Here is a 19,717-nt window from a genome sequence, read left to right on the forward strand (position 1 = left end):
AAATGATCATACCGGGCATGGGGAGACTGTTCATTTGGTGCTGAAATGAGGCGACGGAACAAATGGCTTCCGTCTTTCCAATCCTACCCTGGAATCTCCAAAAAAGAAGCAAGAGAGGCTCAGCTGTCATGCACGATGATTTCTTAGTCCACCAGTGAAGCATTAGATAAATGGCCATCCCGGAGGCTTCTGCTGCGGGGGAGGCTGACCTCGTGAGGCCTGCAAACACGCATACCATCCAACCACAACAGCATGAGGACAAGCAGAGAGATTGGACACAGCCTGACCCCACCAGGGGGAGTTCTGCAGATGGTGATTTTCTCCTGGTGCAGTTTACTATAAAGATTTCAGTCGCAGGGTTTACACTTTAGAAAGCGAAGTTCTCAGGGTTTGAGAGACTGCTCTTGTAGAGTACCACAGTTTGATTGCCATCACCCTCATGGCAGCTCACAACCCCTATATTCCAGTTCCAGGGGCTCTGACGCCATCTTGTGGCCTCTGAAGTTACTGCATGCATATGGTGTATACACATACATGCATGGCATGCAAGCAAACACCCATACTCATAAAAATTAAAAATAAAAAGAGAAGCTCTCAGAAGTTTCTACAGCTAATCCCTGTCCTGCCCTCCCTTCACCTCCTTTCCTTCCCCCTATTTTTGTGTTGGCCTTGAACTCACAGAGATCTGCTTGCCTCTACCTGTCAAGTACTGGGATTAAAGGTGTGTGCCACCATCTAGCAACTTTTCTGTTTGTTTGTTTGTTTGGATGCACTAATGAGGAGCAAACCCAGGGATCGTGCATGCTGGGTAAGTACTCAACCAACTAAGTATCCTCAGTGTTTGTATAAATTTTTTTTCAAACCAGTAATTTTATAGAATAGCAGAAACAAAAGCTAACTCTAGACAGAGCTCTAGTAAAAAACTTTGGTTATCCTTGGTGTAAATGACCACACTGGACACCGGGAGACTCAAAGGAAGATATGCTGAGTTATAGACACTGGGCCAGATCCTGAGGTCTTGACAATTAGCTCAGCACTACCCCCTACTTAGGTTTTCTAGCCTTGCCCCAGAGCAGCGGCTCTCAACTAGGGGGTTTTGATCCCTTTTGGGGGTCAAAAGACCCTTTCACAGGGGCTGCCTAAGATCATCGGATAACATAGATATCTACGTTATGATTCACAACAGTAGCAAAATTAGAGTTATGAAGTATCAATGAAATAATTTTATGGTTGGGGTCACCACAGCATGAGGAACTACATTAAAGGGTTGCAGCATGGGCAACTGTATCAAATGATTGCAGTATTAGGAAGAGTGAGAAGCACTGATCCAGAGACTGCAAGGATTCCTCTTGCATTGTTGGGCAATATTTCAGTATTAGTCTCTTTACAACGTAGCCCTGTTCCTCTGTTGTAAGCCATAGAGCTGCATAGCTCACCTAGAATTTTTTAAAAGAAAAATATGTGTGTGTGTGTGTGTGTGTGTGTGTGTGTGTGTGTGTGTATCAGTGTGCGGAATGTGTGTGGTGTGCAGGTACTCACAGAGACCAGAAGAGGGCGCCAGACCCTCCGGAGTTAAGGGGGTTTGAGAGCTGCCCAACAAGGGTTCTCAGCATCAAACTCCTCCGGAAGAACAGCAAGTACGCTAACCCCTGGGTCATCTTTCTAGTCCCTCGCCTGCTTGGAGAACAGCAGGATAGTGGCCCTGTCTCACAGCACGGCTTCCCAGAACCTAAGAGCGGCACGCTAAAATCACACAGGAACTTCAAATCGCTCGCTCGTGTCTAAGTTTCCCACTCCATCTCCAGCCCAGACGTGGAAGGAAGTCAAGTGAGCAGGAACACCCTTGAACACGCAGCTAACGAGTACCCAAGCTGTACACTGAGAGCCAGAAAGACAGCACATCAGAGCTGGCAAATCATACAGTCCAGACCACTCATTTCCTGGCTTGCTCAAGACCAGGGAGTTGGTTTAAGTCAGAGTCAGGGCTAGAAACCCTGATGCCAAACACTCAGTCTTTATGGTAGTGTGGACATAGGTTCATTTTGTCTCTGACCGACCCCTATTAATGCCAGTTCTCCACTGTGTCCGTTGCATCCATACCTAAGCTTCACCACCTAACTCCAGATGGCAGTTTTGCCCAAACCTCCTCAGGCATGGCCTGACCTCTGTTCTACACAGAGACCTTCTGGAAGTCTCAAGGTACCATGCCTAGAAAGCTGATTAATGGGAGCGGAAGTGAGCAGATCCCTGGGGCCTGCTGGCTGAGAGGTGCTGAGGAACAGCTACAACAGCAAGAAAACCACCCAAGCCTGAACTCTGCTCTTGCTTTCAGAAGCAGCAGCTAGCGTCGAGGACATAACTCAGTGGTAGAGAACGCCTCACAGACTCCATAAGGCCCCCGGTTCCACTCCCAGCACCACCACCAAATACACACACCTTACACCACATACAAGCAAGACCCACAGACCACGGCAGCTCTCTGCTAATCTTTGTACCAGCTCTTAGTGCAGGTGCAACCTCAGGGCCACCCGACTTTCCCTTGGGCTGAAGAGCACACCCACCCACTCTCTCAAGATCATGACCAGAAGCAGGCCACCCTCAAGTGACTTCTGCTTACAGCTAAATCCGGGAGCAGTTTGCCTACCTGTCAGCATCTCCGAGGCCCAGGGAGGTATTTCGTTGTAGGGTCTCTCGCACCACAGCCATCCCATCAGGAAGCCGGTTCAGGCGACGAGTGTAGAGGCCAAGCCCGCCATCGGTCATATACCTTTGAAAGAGGAGGATGGCACATGTGTAAGGTCAAAAGCAGCTGTACGTCGTCTTGCCATTGTGTCCAGAAGCCCTGCGTGGGTCCCTCGTGCTCTAAGCAGAGAGGAAAGATTCCTCAGGCTCTGTCACTACAGCCCAAGGAAAACTCAGCTGCCGATTCAGTGTAGGATCTGGGGGTGGGGGGTGGGGAAGCAGGCCAAGCTTAACGAATCCAAACTCCTGGGGCTCTGTGAAGCAGAAGGGGCTGGTGAATAAAATCAGCTGTCAGACGCACTCATGACATGCTTCTGAATGTCAGCGATCGTACAAGCAGGTGCTTTACCGACGTCATGTAAACAGAACTGAGTCCCCGGCACGCTGTGGGCGAACGGACAATGGAATGGAGAAAGCAGGCGAGCTTTGGAAGAAGGCAGGAGAAGATGGAAGATGGAGACAGGCTCCCAGAGAGTCAGGCACCGCAGCGGCAGAGGTCTTACAGAATGAACAGAGTCCGGTTTCACCTTCAACACTGGTGTCCTCAGGGGTTTCCCACCAGACTCTGGGAGCGACACGCATGCTCATTTACTTTCATGGAAATGTTCAAGCTCTCTTCTGTTGGATTCAGTGTTGTCAGGAGTGTGTGTGTGTGTGTGTGTGTGTGTGTGTGTGTGTGTAGGGGAGAACCTCCAGAGTTTTCTGAAGAGGTGCCTTAAAGTCCACAAACCAGAGTTCCGATGAGCAGAGTCACTAGTCAGAGGTTCAAGCACAGAGCATCTGTGCCTCATTCTACCTGGGTCTCCCTAACCCCCCATGGGAACTGGTTAGATGGTCCTCCCCTTAACCGCCTAAAGGGACTGGTTAGATGATCCTCCCTAACCCTCCACAGGAATTGGTTAGGTGGTCCCCCCTCCCTTAACCCCCTGTAGGGATTGGTTAGGTGGCAGTCTCTTTATTTCCAAAGGAGGCTGGGTAGCAGAGCTAAACTTAGGCAGAACAGTGAAGTTATCCGTTTGATCGTGCACAAGCCCCTTTAGATCATAGACTAGGTTTCTGCAAACGTAAGACTTTGCTATTTCAAGTCTAATGACATGGAGCACAGAGTCTCAGGAGTCACTGTGTGCTTGACTTCGCTGGCTGCACTGAATCATGGGAGGTTTCCTGCACGTGGCTCCTCAGCTTATTATGTACGGAGTGGCTCCTGAAGTCCTGGCCAACCCTGACTGCACCTGCTTTATATCTTTCTGGGGAGGACAGAATTGAGAGGTGCAGAGTTTGCTTGGCAGAGTCAGGGTAGCCAAGTAAGGGGCAGAGAAGCAAAGTCCTCCCAGGAGCCTCCTTGTTTGTGTGGTAGCACACACATGGGAATACACGCATGCGCGCACACACACACCCACCTGCTCATCAAGTCAATCAAACCAAGTGTTTGTGCTTGTGCCAACAAGGCAGAACAGACTGAACTTTTCACCCAGCCGTATGATTAAAAAAAAAAAAGAAGCAATTTGAAAATCCACTGAATTATACACGTTGAAATGGTGTGTTTTATGGCACATGAATTACATATTAACGGAAACTAAAGTAAAAACGATACGATCACATCTACGGTTAAACACTCATCTGCTTAACTGCCTTTTAATGCTTTTCTCTCAGGAGTCGGTGTGCTCCTCGAATGCTGGGTCTATTATTTTGTTCAAATCCATACCCCTAGCTCATCCCAATTCTATGTGTAAATTGAATATACTGTGATCACACATGTTACCAAACTTGACAGCTAAGATACAAAGCAAGGCAAATGGAACGTCTATCTGCCACTGTACCCAGAACCCACCCATCTGTCCAGCCGTCTGTCTGCCCACCAGTGTATAACAGAATGGGCAACCTGCAAATCCAACTAGCAAAAGGGGAGAATACCTCCCCCGAAAGGCACAGCCTCTGTTGGAGGCTGAGGCTGAACATTCAGAAGATGCCCTCGAGAAGAAAGCTGGGGAGCTCTTCCTAGCACACTCTCCTGTACCATGAACCCAGCCCTTGATCTTGGTCCTAGCCAAGTCACCCTGCCAGTTAGATAAACACATTTTTTTTCCAACTGGGGAGATCTTGTCAAAGAACAAACAAACTAATTTTAGCAGCATTCATTTCCCTGCTGGATTTTTATTGCTGGTGAAACAATACATGCAGTTCGGCAATTACAAGCACCTGGGCAAGTAGATGTCCCCCCCACCCCCCAGCTTGCTGCTGAGGGAGAAGTGGGTCTGGTGAGCATTTCAGAGGTGGGATGTTAGGACAGACTAGAGCTTCTGAGCCACACTTACACCAATGCACATGAACAAAACACTGCACGCGCACACACACACACACACACACACACACACACACACTACGAAGAGAAGAATTTTAAGTTTATTATTATTAGTGTGCATGTATGTATATGATGTGTGCGTGCATGTGTGTGATGTGTATGGGGGTGCAGAGGTCTAAAACTACTGTATGGAGCCAGTTCTCTCCTTCATGCATCAAGCACCTTTATCCACGGGGCCATTTGGTGGCCGTCTGCATATATTTCTATTTTCTGCCTCAGCAAAGCCATTCCTACACGAATGCCTGGCTTTCTGAAGAAGCGACATTGTTGTGCCCATCTAAAACCCTAGCCAGGGCTCAGAGATGTTCAACAGCCTCATGCTCTGAGGGCTTGGGAAGAGGGGGGAAAGTCACCTCATCTTTGCTAGCTCTATCTGAGGCTCACATGGGGATGGGGACATGAAATGACTTGTCCAAGGTTACAAGCTAAGGGGACAGCTGATCCAAGGCTCAGTCCCAGAGCCCCAGCACCACAGCTTTCTCCTCCTTGGGGACACAAACAATTAGCACTACTACCCAACGAGGAGCCGAGTCACTTCTGTATCTGCCACATGGGTTCCTGCCACTTCGCAGGTTGCGGAATGATTCCCACATAGCCCATCTGGCTTCTGCAGTGACAGTGATGAAGGCCTTTGTTCCCATCTTTCAAAGCTCCCAAGACCCCTGAACAGGACCATTTCATAATTAATATAGATAATTTTATATCTATATAAATGTTTATATATATATGTTTATATATATATTTATATATATAAATGTTTATATATATTATAAAATATAGATGTTTCCATCATCTCTTCCAAGTGTCTACATCACAGCCGTTACATCGTCTCTTACACACAAATACAAGCACTTGGTCCTGTGGCAGCCTGGGCCCAGAGAAGTGAGAGACCTGGCCTCTGCCTGGTGAGACTCAAAGTTATTGGGAATTAGGAAAATAATATTTCACTGCAAACAGGCGTATCATGAAGGTGGGAGAGGCTGGGGGACAGGGGCTTGGGCTGGGGTGAGGCAGCCACAGGTATCAGATGGCCGCAAAAGCTGGTCCTACAGGGGACCATGGGGTTGGCGAATGAAAAGGTCCCTCCAGGCACATGGAACCACACAGCACAAAGCAGGGAAAATGGAAGAGGCAAGGCAGGAAAAGAAAGGAGTTTACCGTGCATGGCTGGAACACCAGAGATACAGGAGAATAGTGAACTGCATGGGGACTGAGGAAAAGCATTGGGATGCAGAAGGGGTTGAGACCTCCCTAGTACAGTAAGATGCAGAGACAGGAAGGTACCAAGCAGGTGAGTGACAAGCTTCAGTGTCAAGGAGCACACTGGCTTTTTATACCCTATTTTTAAAATAAATTTTTAAAAACATTTTTAACTACTCTCTGAATCTCTCTCTCTCTCTCTTTCTGTTTTAAAGATTTATTTATTTATTTTGTATATAATGTTCTGCCCGAATGTGTCTCTGCAGGCCAGAAGAGGGCACCAGATCTCATTATAGATGGTTGTGAGCCACCATCTGGTTGCTGGGAATTGAACTCAGGATCTCTAGAAAAACAATCAGTACTCTTAACTGCTAAGCCATCTCTCCAGCCCTCATACCCTATTTTTAACAAGACTTATTTATTTACAGTTTTAAATTTAACTTATGTGTTTGGATGTTTTGTCTGTATGAATGTCTGTGTACCATGTACATGTCATGTTCAGGAAGGTCAGAAGATGGTGCTGGGTTCCCCTGGGACAGTAGTTACAGATGTTACAGAGCTAGAGATGGATGTGGACCACCGTGTGGGCGCTGGGAATCAAACACGGATACCCTGGAAGAACAACCAGTGCTCTAAACTGCTGACCCATCTCTCCAGCCCCCTGTTCATTTAATTTTAACGAAGTGTATGCGTGTGTGTCTGTGTGCGGCCATGTGCAAACGTGTGCAGGTACCTGAGAAGGTCAGAGACCCCAGCAGCTCTGAGCTGTGAGCCCTCTCGTGTAGGTGGTAGGAACTGATCTCTGGTTCTTAGAAGGGCAGTGCATACTCTTAACCTCTGTGCTTCCTCTCTTGACCCTCACACACAGAATGCTTTTTTGGTGAGCATATGTTTTGAAATATTATCCTCCCACAGGCTCTTCAGAAACCAGTTCTCATGCTGGCTGAGCCACCCTGACTTTCATGGAATGATCAGGGTAGACCTTACAAAGTCCAAGAACACTGCAAAGGCCATGTTCTGGCTGTAAGAAACAACTTTGTGTGGTTTTTTTGTTTTGTTTTGTTTTGTTTGTTTTTTCAAGACAGGATTTCTCTGTGTAGCCCTGACTGTCTTGAAACTCACTGTGTAGACCAGGCTAGTTTTTAAGTTATAGATCTGTCTGCTTCTGCTACTGAGAGTAAAGGTGTGTGCCACCACTGCCCAGCTGCAAAAAAACCTCTTAAACTGACACTGGGTATGGAAAAAGCTTTGGAAATCCCACAGGATCCATCAGAAAAGAAAAAAAAAACCCCACTAGACACGGAGCCCAAGGCTTGGTGAAGAGATGGCTTTTTGTTTTAAGTGCAGTGATGTAATAATACCACAGAACACAATGAAACTGGCGTTGTGAGCCACATTCAAGGCTCAAGATCAACCCAGTCTGCCTCGGTACCACACACAAGCTCAGGATCCCTCACCAGGAAAGAAGTCACCTTTGTGGAGAGCCGAGGTGACAGGGGACAGGAAGGAACCGAACAGGTACGGCCACACTCCAGTAGCATGCATTTATAGCAGCGCATGCTGGAACAAGGAAAGACCTCCCCAGTTGCAAGAAATGAAAGCCCAAACGGGAGGAGGGAAAACGCAGCAGGCTTGGCGATTACTTTTCTTCAAAGACCTGTCAGCCTGTCTGCAAGCTTCTGGACACACTTTCAGTATAGAAACGAACATAGGCAAATGGACTGAAAACAGTTATGCCTAGGTGAGATGCCTTGCCAACATCAACATAAATACACGAGCCAGGATATCAGCAGATACAGTGTCGCACAGAGCCGAGTGGGAGGTGAGCCCCTGAGCCCCACGCTTTAGCAGCCAAACAACATGTGCTTTCAAGGCGCTCTCCAGGGCCACAGCCCAGTGTGACATTGATTCTGCGAGTTTATTAGGATGTAAATTGAGTATCAGGACAAACCTGTAAAAGGATCCTTTTAGCTTAGGGCCTCTTAGAAGTTAGATGGATAAACCTCCCTCTGGGTCACAGAAGGACAAGCTGAACACTAGCCTGGCAGAGCTGCCTAATTCCTTTGATGACACCAATCTTTACCAAGGGTGGGCAGCTGCTGGGTCTGGCTTAAGATGATGCATCTGAAATGCAAAAATAAGGTCGCAAAAAAAAAATGGGGCCAATTTTTTCGTACTGATTCTAAAATGGTGGCACTTAAGTCCTCAGTTTTCAGTGAAGCACGCTGACGTAGCGTGGCGCAGGTCACTCAGCGAACCCTGCCGTTCCCTCAGTGATTCTCCTAGCCTCCTCACAGCACGCTCTCACGTATTTCTAAATGAAGTCAAAGGGAATCAACGATACTACTGCACTGCTTCCTGTCGAGGGGTCGCCCAGACGGACATAAAACAAAACAAAACCAACAGCAGTTTCTGGAGGAAACACAAGGGCAGCCTGGCTTGCTCAGGTTTCCCTGTGCCGAAAGGACGGAATGACCCCAACGAGGTGACACAGCCACAATCACTGCACAGGCAAGGGTGGGCGGGGCAGGTAGGACAGCACTCGGGTTTCACTCTTGGCCGGCTGGAGGCAATTCTTTGAACGCACACTCACACGCTTCTCAGCCATTTGGGGAAACCCTCCCAACACCTGGGGCCTGAGGGAATCTGGGACACATTTCCTACCTTTCTGCACTGCTTTCTGCTGTCCCTGGGGGCTCTTCAGGACCTCACCAGATTTCCACCACTCCGCTTTCCAGGAGGAAGTGGGAATTCAACTTATATCTCTAGCTTCATCTTCCTCTACTCCTCTGAGGACTGGAGCAGCCACCTGTAGCCACCTTGGGCACTGAGCGTGGGGCACACAGCCTTGGCAAACAGGCTTCCAGATCCCTGAGCTGAGAGCCTCACTGGGGAGGTTCTCGGCTCAAAGGACACCGGCACCTTCCTTGGCTTTTTGGCATGCCACATCCATCAGCAAGTCCGGGTTAGGATGAAAGGTATGGAGGCCCGGCTTGGTTGTACAAGACTAGAGAAGCAAGCAGGCGGGGCAGCCACAGTTAGGAGTGAGCCCAGGAGGCCTGCAGAGTACTCTGGCTGGCCCTTGTCAACAGATCCCAGCCCTCCAGGGAGCCCTTGAAAGAGGCTGCAGAGCTAATCAGAGGAAGCCTCAGCAGGCCTCAGGAGCAGAGGCAGCAGCGGGGGGAAAAGACAGGCTGGCATTGAGGAGCAATTGCATGGCCTCAGCCCCTGCCCCAGAAACCCTCACTGAGGGAAACAGGTATCGCAGACTTAAGTCATTTCTATCGGTAAAACCAGGTATAGAAGAGCACCCTGAAGACAAACAGAAGGCACATTTGGGATGTGGGGGTTACAACAAAATAAACTCCTTATAACCAGCTAGCATCAGCATCCTCTGGCAGCGTTTGGACCTGGACCTGGCTGTTCCAGTTAGACCATACACTCCAACTAGAGAATCCAAACACTGACCAACAGAAACGGTGACTTCTGCCCAGCACAGGGTGACCACTAGCATAAAAACACAGGTTCCTCTATTAGATCTATTTGCTTTTTTTTTTTTTTTTGACAGGGTCTCACTCTGCAGCCCAGGCTGGTCCCAAACTTGAGATCCTCCTGCCTACACCTGACCTCTAGGTCATGGCCGTGTACCACCACATGAGAGACATCATGCCCTTTGGATTCTTATGGCCAGGGGCTGGAGAGATGGCTCAGTTGTTAAGAGCACTGACTGCTCTTCCAGAGGACCTGGGTTCAATTCCTAGCACCCACATGGCAGCTAACAACTGTCTGCAACTCCAAGATATGACACCCTCAAGCAGAGATACATGCAGGCAAAATACCAATGTATGTAAAATAAATAAATTCTTAAAAAAAAATACAGTGGCCATGGGTGGTGGTGGATGTCTTTAATCCCAACGCAGGAGACACATAGGCAGATGGATTGAGTTGCAGGTTAGGCTGAATCTACATAGAAAGTTCCAGGCCAATCAGGATACCCTGTCTCAAAAAAAAAAAAGTGGATATACCTATACACACAAGCAGGTACATATGCCATACAAAAGAAAAAAATCTTAAGTTTATTATTTGTGTGTATGTGCATGTGTCTATAGGCCAGGAGACAACTTTGTGAAGTTGGTTCTCTCATCTTACCTTTAAAAAAGTCTGATGTGTGTGGCTGCCTTGCATTTGTGTCTGTATGGGCATCAAATGTATGCCTGGCACCTCTCAGGGCCAGAAGAGGGCACTGGATCCCCTGGAAATGGAGTTAGTGGTGGCCGTGAGCTGCTACATGGGTGACGGAAATTGAACCTGGGTCCTCTGCCAGAGCAACAGATGCTCTTAATCCCCAAGCCATGACCCTAGCCCCTCTCCTCCTTACATCCATGGGTTTGGGGAGAGAACTCAGGCTTATGTGGCCAGCACCTTTACCCAAGAAACCACTTCTCTGGCTCAAGAATTTTAATTTTTGAAAAGCTGAAACTATGTGAATGAAATGCATCCTTAAACAGACCAGAAAGCTCAAAGCTATAACCAGAGTGTCCTTAGCACCTCCTATTTAAATAAATGGGCAAGCGTAAAATACTCATCATGAGCCATGAGAACGCTTGTTCAAAGTGGGAACTATCATACAGCATTCGGAAGAAACGCTGCCCGCTTTGGGGAAACGGGCTGGCCCCGTATCTGGGGATTTGTCTTGAGTTCTCTTTATTGTGGTTCAACTGTTAGTGTGGACTGCAGCAAATACTTCGAGCACCAGGAGGAAGCTTTCTGTCCACATTGTGAAAGATGAGAGGCATCCTAACACACAGGAGACCGCTCTCTAGACAAAGCCTTCTTTTAAGTTCCTTCTTGGCAAGAAATGTGCTGGTCAGAGATGCACTGATACCCAGGAAGTCTCACCACTCAGATGCACCTTAGTCAGCAGGGACTCAGAGAAAAAAAAATATACATTCCAGGGCCATGGTTTCTTGGTCGTTGGCTGTCCTTAGCAGGGTTGAGACTAAATTTTTTATTTAAAGAAATATTTTGATTTTCAGAGCATTTTAAGGTTTATAAGAAATTTGTACAGTAAGCATTGAGTTTCTTGGCTCCTTCTCTCCCTCAAAGTCTGGTCTATATTAATATTTTATACTCATGTGGTACATGGTGGCCACTGACAAGCCCATTCCACTGATAGGTGACGCCCATCTTCACATGAATTCTTCTGTGTTTATAGCTCTGCAAAAATCATGTGTCCAGGGGCTGGAGAGATGGCTCAGTGGTTAAGAGCACTGGCTGCTCTTCCAGAGGACCCAGGTTCAATATTCAGCACCCATATGGTGGCTCACAACTGTCCCGAACTCCAGTTCCAAAGGACTTAATGTCTTCTTCTAGCCTCTGCGGGTACTAGGTATAGACACACGGACAGGCAAAACATTCAAACACCTAAGTTAAATTTAAGAAATAAGGAAATGTCAGGTGTGGTGGCTTATGCCTTTAATCCTAGCACTTGGGAGGCAGAGCAGGTGATTTCTCTAAGTTCGAGGTCAGCCTGGTCTACAGAGCTGGTTCTAGGACAACCGGGCTACACAGGGAAACCCATTTTGAAACACTCCCCTCCCTGTCCCCCAAAAAAAGGAAGAAAGAAAAGAGATAAGAAAACAACCATGCCTTCCAGACTAGTATCACAGACTATAATTCAATACCCTAAAAATGCCCTGGCCACTGTTTCTGCAAAATCTTTATTTAAAACAGGCACATTGGGAACTCTAACCTGGGAAGAGCCTGTCGGAAATGGCACTGTAAGTCCTGCCTGAAATCAGCAAGATAGGCCTCTGTTTCCCTAAGAATTAGTTGTCATGATGATTTGAGACAGAAATCTTCGGTAACCGGCCCTGGCTTCCTCTGTGGTGAGAGGCAATGTCCACCCATGCTAACACGACCTAGGCTGAAGCTGATCTAGTTGTGCCCTCCACCTCAGGACCCTTCTGAAATATCAGCCGACTAGCAGTCCAGACTGAGAGATGTCCAGGCCGTGGAGCAGTCCACCTGGTGGAGGTCCAGAAGGCTGGGGAGGTCATAGGTGAGGAGCATCAGTCACGATGAACTCAGCACAGGGGACAACTCACGGGCATGTCATAAATCAGACAGCCTCTGCACTGTCAGAAGAATCCTTCCTGGGCTCGGGATAGCGCTAGCCATACAGGTGTGAACCTGAATCTGGACTCTAAGAATCCACACAAAAGCTGGACTTGGAAGTGTGAGGATCCGTAATCCCAGCACCCCACTATCGAAAGTGGAAAGTAGAAACAGGAGACTCTCTGGAAGCCTGTGAGTTAGCCAGCTGGGTAACACAGCAAGCAAGGGACCCTTAGAGAAGGCAGGCAAGTGAGAACAGCCAGCCTCTGTCCTCTGACTGCTTCATGCATACATGTTCCTGACCACATGAAGTCCCCCCACCAAGCACACCCAACATGCTAAGAGCTACTGGCTATGCTTCTGGGATGGCTGTAACTTGCTGTCCCAAAGTTTCTGATCTACCAAAGTGTCACATGACACAAGTTCGCTTTCCTTTACAGTCAGGAGCATGGATGCTGGCCTTGAGTTTTCTCTGTCCTCTCCAGAAGATGACTAGAGCCCTCGGAGACAGAATCCTTTAGCCTGTGATACAACTCAGATGGGAGAGTGCCTGCTTGGCACAGACAAGGTCCTGAGTTCTACGTCAAGTGCCATGAAAACTGGGCGTATTGACATAGGCCTGTAATCTTGGCACTAGCAAGGTGGGAACAGGAGGAAGAGAAGCCCATGGTGATTTTCGGCTATGTGGTGAGTTTCTGGCCAGATTGGGCTGCATGAGACCATTTGAAAATGAACAAAATCTCTAGTCCCCTCACGGCCAGATCAGCCCCGAGGGCAGGAGAGAGGCCTGTCTGATTTTTGTGTTTATTAAAACAGGCATGGGTTAATTTTTTCTTTTTAGGAGAATCACCTTTTAGGTCTCTCCAGATTCTCTAGTGTGGCCTGACCTTTCCAAAAGACTTTTGTTCAGAAATCAACACCCAGATCTGTTACCATGACAGCAGACTGCAGTGACTCCTGCAGGGAGGAGAGCATCCTGCATCCAGAGTTGGAAGATCTTCCTTTGAAGGAATCCCCCTGTAGTCTCCCAGATACACAAAGCTCCAGACTTAGAAACGCTCAGGAGGGGGAGTCCCAAGCAGCCCCACCCACAACCTGGTACATTCTTCTACACTTTAACCACAGGGCATCCTAGTGTTTTGGGCAGTGGATAAACGCAAGCCTAAATTCTATGTGGTTGGAGCATGGTTCTTTGGAACTCACTACTCACTGAATGCCTTCTGCACTCTGCATACCTAGTTTCTGCTGTAGATGCTATGCTCCAGGCTTGGAGCTCTGTGCCATCAGACATCTCCCATGCAAACCTCAGCCTTGGTCTGAATTCCTTCTAATGCGGCACCAGGACAAAGCAAATCTTAGACACTACCCAACAAGCAAGCACTCAAATACCCGTCTTACTCGTTGTTTCTCTACCAATCCAAGGAAGGGCAGGCTTTGGAGAGGGGAGCACTAGAAGCATCTAGCAGGGGGCAGCACTGGAAGAGGCAAGGCTGGCATCTCAGCTGCTGAGGCCTCGAGCTTGGTTAATTGGCTGTAATGCTTAGCAGCTCTTTGATATGGGACAAGACACTTCTCCACTCAGTTCTCACGTCTCTGGGATGGGGATAATAATGACACACTGTCAGATGCTAGACAGGGCCTTGCCTTGTCTTCCCAGGGCCTCCAATGCAGGCTACCCCTCAAGGACCACACACACTTACCTGGTACATGGTCACACCCTTAAAGAAAACTGACTATTCACTATACCCCTCCCCTAGTGGCCTTCAATTGTCACTACTAGCTCATCGGTCAGGGGTAGGGGCTCATGGGCCTTCTCCATCCCCCAGGCTGGAATGTCCACTGGCTTAGGCTTGGGCAGGTCTTATGCAGGGAACCACAGCTGATGTGTGTTCATGAGCACAGCTGTCCTTTGATGTCTAGAAAACACTGGTTTGCCTGGGTCCTCCCCGTCTTCTGTCTCCTACAATCTTTCCACCTTCTCTTCTGCAATGACTCCTGTACCTTGGGGAGGGGGTGTGATAGAGATGTCCCGTGTATGTCTGAGCATCCCACAGGTATTTATTCTACGCATGTTGATCAGTTGAATACTTCCTGTTCTTAAAGTTCTTAGCAGCCCAGTGCTCTGAGCCCCACCCTTCTGAACACCCTAGTTAGCTAACTCAACTTTCCCTGGGGTATCATAATCTTCTTCCTCAAGTGAGAAGTCACACTAGAGAAGACCTGGGCGCACAGGGTTTGAACCTAGCTTCAGGGAATGTGTGGTTCTAGCTATTGCTACCCATGTGAACCAGCCAAGTGTCTTAACCTTTCTAAGATTCAGTCTCCTTAAAGACAAAGAGGGAGCCAAGTAGTGGTGGCTCATGTCTTTAATCCCAGCAACGGAAGGCAGAGGTAGACAGATCTCTGTGAGTTCAAGGCCAGGCTGGTCTATAGGGCAAGTTTCAGGATAGCAGGGCTACACAGAGAAACGTTGTCTTAAAATAACCAAGCCAACCAACCAACCAAACAAACAAACAAAACAACAGCAATAAAAAATGGTAACTAGGGAACGAAACTGGTCTCCATCTCAAAGAACTGGCTGGCCAGTGGAAGAATAGGTGAGACAGTCCTTACATATACCTGGAATACCACAAACACCCCCCAACCTGTGGCCAGAGGCAAGTAGACACGTGTGTGTTCATGGTCGACTCTACAGCTTTCCTCTCCTCCACAGAGGCAACACCGCATCTGCTCTTCCCTAGGTTCTGACGACTTCAGTTGCCCTCACTCTTTAAACTTCCCTGCTCAAATATATGAAATGCCCAGTTGCAGAAGAGATGACCAGCTGGTTACAGACACAGCTCTGGGAAGAGAGACCCAGACTCCCCTGGTCCCATTCACCCAAATCAAGAAGGAGATATGGCTATGATTTACAGCTATAACCTATGATTTACAGCTATAAGGCCATGAAGGTCCCTCCTTAGACAAGCGTATCATTTCACATTTGAGTCTCAGAAGGCGTCAGTCACCAGAGGTATTCTGGCCAGTGTGTCTGTCTGCCACTAGCTCAGGAATAAGATGAAGAAACAAACCCACTGCTTCTTGTGAGACTTTTTGGGACACTGGGTCCTGGAGAGGGGTACAATGCTTCCTCTGAGGCACCCAAAGACTCTCTCATCCATGGTCCCACTCCCTACAGGATGTTCTCGCTTTGACATCTTCCCATGTTGTTCTCTGTTTGTGGGATACAGGTGAGTTATCTCCCATCTCAGACAACTCATTTTCATGATTACACATAAGGCCTGTGACAGACTGGGGTGGCTAATTATATGTGTCAACTTGGCTAGGCTGTGATACCCAGATATCCAGCCAAACACTAGTCTAGATGTCATGATGAGATTCACATTTAACCCAGCAGATATGAGAGAGAGAGAGAGAGAGAGAGAGAGAGAGAGAGAGAGAGAAAAGTAGCTGCAGATTTTAAAACAGGCAGATCCTGAGGAGGGAATCATGTCTGTGGATGGTCCCAGGACTTGAGCCCTGGACTATCTTGGAGGCTTTGGACTTGTGTGTCTCCATCACGGCATGGTTAATTCCCTAAAGTCAACTAACATCCTCCAATCCCTGGAGGTCCTGTTTGGTCCTGGGCTCAGAAGCAGCATGGCCACATCTTTGAAAATGTGGACCCAGAAGCAAAGAGATACAGCTACCTGGCCCTTAACACATGGAAAATGAGCTGAGAAAGTGAAGCAGTTTCCTAAGCAAAGACTGGTAGGTCCTGTGACTCCCACTGGGAAATATCTGCAGCACAGCAAGATGGGAGATTGCTCACAAGGAAACTTTGGCTTCTTATCTTGATCAAGGCCTAGGCACACTCAGTCTCAGCCTCCTGTGGAGTCTTCCAGCATGGGCTTACTGACTCAGGGCCAAGACACTCCCAATCCATCCAGATGCTTTTCCTCATATTCATCTCTACTCCAATCTGGTATTCTCCAACCTTGCCACCATAAATCTGTCAGAGCCATTCTAACTGCTGGCTGGGCAGATGCAATCGGGAAGGGATTTGCAACGCCACTGGCTCACTTTTAAGATAAAAGCTAACATGAGCTGCGTTTTCTAGAAGAGGGCGGCACAAAGGTTTAGCGAGAAGCAATGTGGAGCTGCGGTTCTCTCTTCAACATAGGCTCATCTGCAAAGCATGGGGGCAGAGAGAGGAGGGCTCTGCCAAGCATTGCTTTCCGTCAGAGGAGCAGAGGGGTGGCAGGAGGATACAGGATACAGGAAGGCAGTAAGGTCACACTGCAACACTTTCCCAAAGGGAAAGAAGCAGCAGAGGGGCGACCATTTTTCCATGTCTTCCAGGGCTTTCAAATGTTTCAAGGCCTTTAGGAACAGTACCATGTGGCTGGAGAGATGGCTCAATGCTTAAGAGCATCCGCTGCTCTTCCAGAGAAGCCAGGTTCAATTCCCAGCATCCACATGGCAGCTCACAACTCTCTGTAACTCTAGTTCTGGTGCCATCTGACACCTTCACACCAATGCACATAAAATAAAAGGCTAAGTAAATTATTTTTAAAAAGAACAATACCATATAAAAATCTGAATTTTGGAGCTGGGGTTAGTACCCCATTTTGACAATGCATCCAAAGGTACAGAGTCAGATTCCCTACATGTAGAAACGCCCCTTCCCCCTTCCGAGTGTGAGTTCGTGGGCTACAGGTTTACACTAGAGAGTAGCTTCAAGGATCCAGTTTCAGTATAAAAAAGAATATCGAGTGATCCACCCTGCAAAATTCATACCCCAGGGCACACCAGGGGCTGGGATGGAGATGCCTGCTAAACACTTGCCAGCTACACAGGAGAACGCCCGTGAAACTCCGCAACTATATGGGGTTCAGAGAACCTGAAGGTTGGTGAACACAAAGAGGTGCCGGGAAAGAGACCCCCTCTCTTCCCATGATGGTCAATCTTCCTAATTTCTCCAGTCAGTCTAGTGGCTGGCTAGCTGGCAGGATCTTACAAGCTGGGGTCCTTTCTAGATCAGATTCCTGCCACACCCTCTTGGAGATGGCCCGAAGCAGGGCCTTGCAGGATAGCTTTCCCACAGGTCATTTATCTCGGCTCCAGGAATCACACACACACAGACTTCTTCCTCTCCTATCCGTCTGCCTACAACAAAAGCCTGCAAGTCGCTTGAGGCCAGTCCTAAAAAGGCAGTGGGAGGAGAGGCCAGGTAAGAAAGAGCCTTTCAAGCTATGAACCAGACTTGCCACCTGCTGGCTGCCTGGTGAGACACCTCACACAACAGCCCTCGACATTCAATGGAGGATGGACAAGTGCCCTTGCCCACTGGGCAAATGGCCTGCTGCATTCTGTGCTGTTGCTCTTTCCTGCACAAGTGACAGCACAAGGGAAGCTAAGAAACCACAACAACAAGTGGCTGGGGCCTCGTGCTCGAAGGGACTTTGACTTCAGACACACACTCATCCAGGGTAAGGGGCTGGTCTTCTATCCCCCACCCCAAAGGGTTTCTTTGTGTAGTCCTGGTAAGCCTGAAACTCTCTTTGTAAACTAGGATGGCCTTAAACTCAGAGAGAGATTCAGAAGCCTCTGCCTGGAATTAAAGGTGTGTGCTGGAATTAGAGGTGTGTGCCATCACTGCCTGCCTGATCATTGTCGTAGTCATCATCATCTTCCTCCTAATCCTCCTCCTCCTTTTGGTTTTTTTGAGATGGGGGTTTCTCTGTGTAACAGCCCTACCTATCCTGGAACTATCTCTTGCAGATCAGGCTGGCTTCGAACTCACAGAGAACCAACTGCCTCTGCTTTCTGAGTGCTGGCATTAAAGGCATGCACCATCACCGTGCAGCCTGGCTGGTCTGTTCTTAAGGCCAACTGAAGCATTCATTCATTTCACGAATCGCTTACTATGGGACTGCCACTGTGTCCAACAATGAAGAGGTGTGAGGATCCCTTCCACACACAGGTATGTGCATACACATCACAAGCACTCATGTACAGGCACATGCAGAGTAACATACAGCTCTGCCACTCCTGTCACAGGCACTTCCGATCTCAAATGACCCCAGAGAACGATGTCACCACCTTGAGGTTTGAGGACCTGGCAGCCATGGGGGGAGGGAAAGCCAAGCAGACACACATCCTGAATAGACCGAACACCTGTGCTGGTATCAGAGCTTCAAGTTGGGACTGGTATCTTTCTAAGAAGGGGAAACACAGGGTTTTCCTCCTTTGCCTGCTAAGACATGGCCACCATCTTTACACCAGAAAGAGAAGCCTCACTGGAATCCAGTCTTCACACCTCCCTGCCTCTAGAACTGTAAAGAATATAGCGCCACTATTTAAAACTCAAGTCACGTATTATGACATCATCCTGGGCTGTCTGAGGCACGTCCTGAAGGACTGAGAGAGCAAGCTGGGGTCCTTCATTTCTGAGAACTGTGTCTCCCAGGAGAAACCTGCACCCCTCTTTTGATGGAGTATTGCCTGCCACTGAGTACGGGAACTCAGGCCATGCAGATGTCAGTGCTGCAGACTACACGGCTGGAATCCTTGTTTTCTCTCCCACGCTGGCCACCAGCAGCTGAGAAGCAACTTCGTGGCCTTGGCTGCACCACTTAAAAGCAGTGGGGTCGCAGCAATATCCCTATTGGCCACTAGATGACACCACAGGCCAAGCTGCCTTTCTCTGAGTGGTCAGAGTGACCAGGACCACTGGGTTTTCAGCTGGTGAGGATGAATTTCCACAAGCCCAAGGTCCTGCCAGGGTGGGTACCACAAACAGACTAAATGCCTCCTATGCCCAAGTCTTTGGACTTAGGAAAGTAAAAGGCAATGTCCTCCTTTGACACGCTCCTACAGAGAAAACACACAGGCTTGTCTATGCATGCATACGTGTACTTGAGTTCCGCTGACTCTTGGCCTGGTGCCAAGCACCATCTCTAATTTTCAATATTAAGACTTTGTTCCCGTCCATTTGGTAGAGCAACAGTTAACCCTCAGGTGTCTCCTGTTCTTAACCCCTATTATGTGACACCAGCCAGTCCTCAGTCAGCTCATATGAGAAAGGCTAACCTGGTTGTTTAGGGATGAGCCAAGGCCAACAGAAGCAGACCCTAGCTAGGGGAGCATGTCTATGGGGTGGTGTTCTTCAGCACAATCAGACAGGCGTACTTGGGGAAGGAGCTGCAAGGAGAAAAGCCATGCCCCATGCACAGAGCTGCAAGGAGAAGTGGCATGTCCCATGCACAGAGCTGCAAGAAGTGGCATGTCCCATGCACAGAGCTGCAAGGAGAA

General features: G+C 48.4%; 1 protein-coding gene across 11 annotated transcripts in view; it reads right to left on the reverse strand.

Moving 5' to 3' along the window:
• Window positions 1-19,717, reverse strand: part of Nav2 (neuron navigator 2) — a 625,974-nt gene that overhangs the window by 112,690 nt on the left and 493,567 nt on the right. For all 11 annotated transcript variants that reach the window (XM_026777610.1, XM_005370351.3, XM_005370352.2 and 8 more), the window contains one exon: window positions 2,645-2,767. In XM_026777610.1, the coding sequence (XP_026633411.1) occupies window positions 2,645-2,767 (123 nt within the window). The remainder of the gene's footprint in view (window positions 1-2,644; window positions 2,768-19,717) is intronic.

The sequence above is a fragment of the Microtus ochrogaster genome, unplaced genomic scaffold (assembly GCF_000317375.1).
Source record: "Microtus ochrogaster isolate Prairie Vole_2 unplaced genomic scaffold, MicOch1.0 UNK76, whole genome shotgun sequence".
In the NCBI taxonomy this organism is placed as follows: domain Eukaryota; kingdom Metazoa; phylum Chordata; class Mammalia; order Rodentia; family Cricetidae; genus Microtus; species Microtus ochrogaster.